This window comes from Olea europaea, unplaced genomic scaffold, assembly GCF_002742605.1.
Source record: "Olea europaea var. sylvestris unplaced genomic scaffold, O_europaea_v1 scaffold3113, whole genome shotgun sequence".
In the NCBI taxonomy this organism is placed as follows: Eukaryota; Viridiplantae; Streptophyta; class Magnoliopsida; order Lamiales; family Oleaceae; genus Olea; species Olea europaea.
Genome location: NW_019249888.1, coordinates 40,421 through 48,792, shown reverse-complemented (window position 1 = coordinate 48,792; position 8,372 = coordinate 40,421). Strand labels below are relative to the sequence as shown.

Here is an 8,372-nt window from a genome sequence, read left to right as displayed (position 1 = left end):
TAAATTTCAAGTATCTACGATTAATAAAAATAATCTCCAAGATTTAATCTTTTCATTTACTTCAGTTTCTCAGGAATCAAACATAGTTTGATCCATAAAATGAATCAATCAATCTAAACAAACAAACAAACAGAAAGAAAGAACGTAACATTTGCAGCTAAAAGTACGTCCAATACTTTACAACAAAACCTTGACTAAAACTCACCGGAAATCACGATAACGCTGAAAAATCGCAACAGTTGGCTGGAAATGATGAATTCACTTCCCGAAGCAACCAAAAAACCTAAACCAGATGGTTTGTAGATTTTGATATATTTTTGATAAAATTTGGAAATATGAAAACACTGAAAAATTCGTAATAGTTCACTGGAGATGATGAGTTTACTTCACAAAGCAACCAAAATCAGATGGTTTGGGAAGACAAATCTAGGAGGTTCTAGAGAGAACGATATACACAGAGAGAGAGAGAGAGAGAGAGAGACACTGTTTAGAACTTCTGGAGAGATAATATAATTTTTTTTTTTTGTTTTTTGGAAATATTTTATTGAATTACTTTAAAAAAAGGAAGAGTCACAGATGTGGTGCCACGTGTTTACAAAATCAATAAAGAGGCGACCAAGCGATTGGTATCAAAATTCGTGGACGGGAGAACGGGTCGGGATACGATCTGTTTACACGATCCGATTGGTCCACGTTTTCTTCGGGCTATGAGAGATGGACGCGTGGTTCTGGACCAATTTGTAGTGCGGAAGTGGAAGGTTAAATTGGGCCGTTAACATTTGGTTTGAGCTTTAGTGGGCTTGATATTATATTGTTCTGTTTTGCTTGTTTGTTTGTAACTTCAAAGGATAATGATTACGCTAATTTGGTTTATTCAATTTTTAATAGAATAATACTATTTACAGTGAAAATTATCGACAGTCGTCTTATATGACGTACACTTGACAATTTTTCATTTGATATATAATTCAAAAAGTAACTACCATATCTATATATCAAATAACAAATTATCAGGTGTATGTCACATAGAACGACTACTGGTAATCTTTACTATGAATAGCATTACTCCTTTTAATAGGGGCCTTGTTGGCATTGAGGGAGGTAAATATAACGACATTTTTTTTTTAAAGAAAATTATTTTTTTAAAAAGTACTTTTCTCTATTAAATATAATTACTATGACATGTATTCCACGAATCCAATTTCTACTATTTTTTTTTTTTTTTGGGTCAAATATAACTGCGAAACGTCACAATATTGTGCTTTTATAAGATAGAATGAATTGAATTGTAGTGTAGTGTAGTGTAGTGTATTAAAAAAATATATCAAGTTATATACATTACTTTTAGCTAGATTGATGGAGAATGTGTGATTAAAAATTAAAAAAAAAATTTGAATTTATATGTAATATTATTTTATTGAAAAATATGTGATTAAAAATGAGTTTTGAAAAAAATGAATTTTAAAAGAATGTGGCTCAAACAATGGCTTTGTTACAATCAAACACGTGAGAATGTTCTTGAAAAAATTGTACGGAAATTGTAAAAAAGTAAAAAATTTGGCGAAAATGTGTTATAAATTATAGATATTCACGTGTCAATATGCTATTGATAATCATTTCGTCATGTAATAACCGAAAGAGATCCACTAAAACTCTAAAAGCAGAGAACAAAAACCTTGGAAAGCAGCATGAATTATCTTGTCTTATAAAAATATAGTAAAATAACACAAGTCAACATCATGCTACTTCGAGTTTTCAACTTTTGTATCAATCTTTTTCTCGTCTGTGGCACTTCGACATATACTTAGTGCGCATTGCACTAAGCTTAAAAAATTAATAATCATTAGTAAAGAACTTTCCATTGTTGCTAGATCTAGAGTTAGTCGTAAAATAATAATACGATTATATTATATTATATATATATAATGTGATAAGAAACTTTCACACACTCTTTTTAATGTCTCGTCTGTACTCAAACAATTGTATAACTTCCTATGTACAAGTAGTATTATTCTAACAGAAATGATACTTGTACAAATAGTTTTACAAGTGCAAAGATGGTAGGATCTGATTGACTGTTTAATTTGTGTTTTGTACAAAATTCAATGAAATATTATCATGTGACATGTTGTAAATCTATCTGTGCAATTTGCCCATACATGTAGCATTATTCTTATTTTAATTATTGATAGGTAATAGTAAATGAATAATGTTACTTGTACATAGATATTTACATAATAGTTTACGCACATAATAGTGAGGAATTTTTTTTATTATTGGGTTAGATCCATCAATGATCAACCAACTTTATATTTAGTGTCACCATGATCATCCAATTTAATTTTGTTTTGCTACGGCCATCCAACTTTATGCTTAGTTTCACATAGTCACCAAACTTGATTTTATTTCACCATGACTATTCAATTTCTTTTCGTCATTTTCATTAATTTTAAAAATGTAAAAATGGTGACTTTGCATTATATATATAAAATAAATCTAAAAAAGCTAAAATAAAATAAAAACTTATTTAAAAAATAAAGTAAAAACTTATTTGAAAAAAGAAACATTACTTAAAAACTTATTTTAAAAAAATAAAATAAAAACTTATTGTTTTTTTTCAAATAAAAACTTATTTTTTTTTATAGATAATGCAAAGTCACCATTTTTACATTTTTAAAATTAGTGAAAATGATAAAGAGAAGTTGGGTGACCATGGTTAAATGTTATATGAAATTGGGTAGCGAAACTAAGTATAAAGTTGGATAGCTACAGTGAAACATAATCAAATTGGGTGGTTATAATTACACTAAGTATAAAGTTGGGTGATCATTGATGGATTTAATCGTTTTTTTTATTTAGTTAAAGAAATTTAAATTCAATAATATCTCACCACATCATGTATATACAAATCATTATTTAAACCACTATGTACATGTAGCACAATTGAAAGTAAATAAGTTAGCGTCAAAATTTTAAAATAATTTTGACCTTATAGGTGTGGCCAAATGTCCTCCATAACATATTCCAATATTCTTCTTTAAGACAACTCCAAGAACAGCATCAATGACAATGTTAAACTCAAAAACAGTATCATGTATGTATTTTCCACCATCCTTAAGCCTCAAGGTCATATTGACAGCACTAGCTACATAACATATGGAGGAATGGAGGCATTATGCTGCTAAAATTACAAATTAAATTGAAAAAAATAAAAATAAAAATCCTATTGTTATAATCTTGATCATTGATCAGCATCTAGGTCACTTTCCTATGAAATGTACGACTCGATGAAAAGTTGACAAGTCGCACGGTAATGCGATGCCTTTCTGACTATGATATCCATAAACTTCTGCAGCCTCTTGAAGCAGTGTTTGGAACTTAGGATTCTTCAAATACGATGTGGGAATCACAAATCTTTGTAATTCTTCACCTACGTAGACCACAAAGTACCCTTTTGGGGTTCTTTTATCTCCATCTTCCCTTGCCTGCATTGTGCAATTGCCCATAATTTCTTATAACTTCAAAGTAAGACTGTATTTACTTGACGAAAAGAGTTTGAGCCATACACATATTTATACAAATTCAAGAAAGTTTAGCACATAAAACTCCTACAGTGAATTGCAGTAGCCAGCTGAAAATGTTGACAACGTGGTATTTATCAAAAGATATAGGGATGTGTTTGTCTGGTGGAGGGTAGGGAACTTGAAATGACTAAACCCTGAAAAGACATTTCGATGAAATTAATGAGGGTGGTGGCGATGTTTTCTTATCCTAAACAGGGAACTTTTGGTTGCAGATTAGGATACAGACTCCTCACTGGTTTCCTAAAGCAAACAAACCACGTGCTATCAAGAATTATCAGCCATGGGTTTAAGATTAGGATGTTTTTCTTTTGACAGAACTTTCTTTGAGATGTGTTGTCCTAATTTTTAAAATATGGCATTTGAAACTCGTGTTGTAATTGAAGTACGCGGAAACTTATAATGCTTGTGTCGATAAAATTGGCAAGGGCGGACGAGATCACAGTTGATTGGACAACTGAGTATACCAACTAGTGTCATTTGATTACTATGAGAGTGTTTTTACAGCATATTCGAAGAGAGGAATTCACTTTTGCAGCATAAACAACAGAAAATTTTGCAATTTCTCAATATTTTAATGTGGTTCGAATCACGGAATTAAATCTATGTCCACGTTGAGGTCTGATAATAAGTTCGGGGGAAAATTGCAGCGCCAGTCCTAAACTTTTCATTTCGCTGTAGATTACAGCCAAACCTTTAATTTTTGCGGCCGAAGTCCCAAACTTTTATATGTATTTGCAGCGTTGGTCCATTTCATGCATTCCGTCCAAATTGCCGTCAATCAATAGGAAAATTTGCATTTTGACTCCTATGGAACATTACTTCATGGGTAAAATTGTCAAAAGCAAATCTTCCAGTTATAGCCGCAAGTACTATTTTTCAGTATTAGTACTATTTCACTTCACTTTCATCAATCTGTGCCTTTCCCCTTGGACTTCTTCTTTCCAACAAGTTTGACTGGAAGATTTGCTTTTTGACAATTTTACACATGAAGTAATATTCTATTGGAGTCAAAATGCAGATTTCCTGTTGACTGACGACAATTTGGACGGAATGCGTGAAATGGACCAACATTGCAATTACATATAAAGGTTCGGGACTCCGACCACAAAAATTAAATGTTTGGGTGTAATCTGCAGCGAAATGAAAGGTTTGGACCGGAGCTGCAATTTTCCCTGAGTTCGGTATGCACTATATAAAGAAACTAAATTTCCAAGTAGTGAATAATAGTTTTAAACTAGAGTTTCTTAGGCCTCGTTTGATACCTATTTTTGTAAAAATAAGAATAAAAAATATTGCCATCCCAAGACTTCACACAAGAGATAGAAAGTCAAAAATGATGACTTAATGTAATAAATAACGTTCATATTTTTCATTTTTGTGACCAAAGAATGGGAATCAGACGGGAGCTTAATAGATTAAACTTTTACATAAATTCTTGTGTTCGGAAATTTAAAAAACTCTAGTTGACAGGGTTTCCATAACGCAATACGAGTATGGAAACAATTTTAAAGTGACAAAACAGGAACAATAAAAAATGGGTATCAATCAAGCATACACACCTAATCAGTGTGTTAGTGCCCAACAATCATATCATAAATAGAACTTGAAATTTTAAATTAAAACCAATCATGCACCCTCCCTTCAAGAGTGTAAAGACTACTCATGTGATCAAAAGCAAATGGATAGCATGGGAGGTACTTCGAAAGAAAATATTATTCAATCATGTTCAATACTGACTATCAACCATGCACTTAATGCATATTATAAATATATCCAGCATGCACTAGAAACTTTAAGTAGAAAGATTTTTGTAACGATCCAACCTCTGTGCTTAAACTGTTAACTTACGTATTGTCTGTTATGAGAGAGTCTGGACCCATCTTATCCCCCATGATTACAGTTCAACTTATGTCTCTCTTAAATGGAAGTCATGTGTTTGAATACTAAAGACGTGACAGAAATCCATAAGGAGATAAAATGGGCTCAAATTCTTCTGTAACGGACCTTATGTAAATTAACGGTTTGAACAGAGAGACTGAGTCATAACAATTTTTGAATCAACATATCTAAGAAAAAGGAAAAACTCAAAAGCAATGTACTCCTATCACATCCAATACTGAAAACGACTAATATGAGACAAACATCCAAGTTACCTTGACATAGTACAGCAAAAGAACATCCTGTACATCCACACAGTGAAAATCCCACAAGAGGAGATAAAAAATTATCCAGATGGTACATTGACGGCAAAAATTATATTTCAATCAACTAGAAGCACAGTTGCCTATCCTTTACACTATAGAGGGAGGTCAACCCCAATTAAGCAAATATTCTTCAGCAAAATTGACAAAAGATCCATTCAGCGGCACTTGTGAACAGATGACAAACCAGCTTCGACATATGGTGCTAGGTTGAAATGATGGAGTCAGTAGAGAAGAAGAACATAATTTCTTACCAGAAGGAAGACTGGGTGTCACTTCTTTAAAAGCTTGTGAGAGAAAATCCTCTTGGAATAGGGGCTGTGGCCTGAAATTGCCCTGTGAGACTCAATTGCATCAACCAAAGAATTATGAAGGGGACCCTGATTGCAGAAGAAATAAAGCAAGATTCCCGTCAGGAGATCAAAATTTAGCAATGATTTCTTGAGTTGAAGTATAACATGCTCTACTTTCAAATCGCAAGCGTGTTACAAGTGACTAAAACAAGTTCTTAATTTAAGAAGTTTTTGGTGAAAATATTATATGGTCATAGAAGCAAAAACATTATCTTAGCCTATCCATATAATGGCAGTTTTAGTGGTTATGTGCAACCTTTAGTGTGCTTCACAACAAAGGATTCTAGATAAGACTGAAAATTGCAATATGATGCAGTTATGAAGAGAATTTTTGCTATAGACCATGGATAGAATACCTCAGAAACCTGAAGAGCTGTTTGAACAACATAATTTGCATGTGGATCATGAAGCAACTGCTCAAAATAAGTTGCAGAGAGCAATTCATGGATGATCTTTGACCGGGCTTCATCATTACATACCACAAGACATTTCTCAACAACATGGCTACTAAACTTTTGGGTAGAGAGATGTACATAGTTACCCTCAAACTGAGATGTCAACTTGGATGTGACAGATGGGATCTTGAGCTCCAAAATAAATTGAACAACATAATTTCTGCAGTAAATATTAAATTGTGCTTAAGATAAAAATATATTGAAAGAGTGACAAAATCAACTTGTATATCAGTAGAGAAAGAAATGCATAACTCGTAGAAAATCTAGAAGCAGTTCTTGCCATTAATGAGAATTTGATGAAAATAAAAATAAAAATAAAATAAAATAAAATAATTGAACAATTATGTAGAGACAAGCAAAAAAATACCATCAAGCAAGTGAAATATAAGATGTCATTCATTCCTAATTGATGATTTTTAAAAAAATTAGCTATTACGATCAAAAGAAAATAGACTCCGGAGTGAAAACTTGGCCTTAGTTTCACTTCAAGCTTGATCCACAGAACATGATATACATTAGCCATTGCTAAAGCCTAAAAGCACACCTGAACTTATGAAGGTTTATAGTTAGCAAATCTTCTCAATGATGATTGACTATTTCACCGAAAATAAGGATCTGGAAAAGAAAAAAAATTTGAAAACCACCTTGTCTCAAAATTGGCAAGGATGTATTGATGCAGGATGAAAATGAATTCCTGCAAAGTAGTTAGAACAGGCAGAATATAGCATTACCAGAAGAAGAAGAAGAAGGCGGAAGCAGTAAGAAAGGGGGAGGAACCGGAGAGAAACAAGGGGGAACGAGGGGAGACCACGGAACAGAAAGGGAGAAGCAAGGGGGGAAACGGCCGGCTGCAAGCCAAAACCAACTTTCAATTCTAATCCATCATCAACTGAAAGTTACAATGCAAAATAGGTTTAAATAGTAAAGCAACTCTAACGAGCTTTGGCCCGAGCCCATACAAGTCCAAATTTAAATAATAGTCCAAGAAAATAAATAAAACTTAAATAAAATAAGTAAACATCGTTCGATGTCCTCATCAACTCTCCCGGGATGGGAGAAAAACTCGACCCTGTCGAGTTGATAGATAGTATAGGCTGCCATTAATCTGATACTCCAAATGCTTCAAGTCAAGCCACGGGGGACGATCTTTCTGACGAACCAAGTAACGAAATTCCATAATTAATAGTACTGAAAACTGTAGCTTATTCCCAAGAATATGATCTGACCAAGGGGGCCGATCTTTCCTTCTAACCAAGTACTGATACTGGACTTCAAATAACCAATACTCATGCACCTCATCTTCAACATTTTCACATGATTGTACATAATGAGGAGCATAAGAAGTACGTCGATCTACCCAACAAACAAGGAAGTACTGAATTTTGCCATCATTGGTCAATACAACACGTTCATCTAAAATAACATCAATTTTATCTCTGTGTGCTGTGATAGATGGTATTAAAGTAGAAATATCAATATAGTCAAATTGGGGGTCCACAAAGTTAGGTAGAAATGGATCATCAAAGGAAGTAATACGGTATTTGTAAGTAATGAAGTCCTCAATATTTAAAGCAGAGTGGTGGCTAAAATGTGATGAAAGGGCAATGACATGTGCATTTGAACCAACATGCTTTAAAATTTTTAAAGGACCAGCACTACAAGCTTGCAATATGACATAATCCCCAATATTAAATTCAAAATATTGTTTATGCGAATCAACTTGAAGTTTATATAATGCATTACTTGCGTCATGTTGTTTATTGATCTCAATATGCAAGT

The 8,372-nt window shown here is 32.9% G+C and overlaps 1 protein-coding gene across 1 annotated transcript in view; it reads right to left on the bottom strand.

Annotated features, from left to right (window-relative positions):
- Positions 1-5,716: 5,716 nt before the first annotated feature.
- LOC111385286 (putative pumilio homolog 10) overlaps positions 5,717-8,372 on the bottom strand; it is a 16,349-nt gene continuing 13,693 nt past the window's right edge. The window contains exons 4-5 of the mRNA XM_023009670.1: positions 6,495-6,753; positions 5,717-6,165 (exon numbers count right to left, since the gene is read on the bottom strand). Of these exons, the coding sequence (XP_022865438.1) occupies positions 6,058-6,165; positions 6,495-6,753 (367 nt within the window). The 3' untranslated portion in view covers positions 5,717-6,057. The remainder of the gene's footprint in view (positions 6,166-6,494; positions 6,754-8,372) is intronic.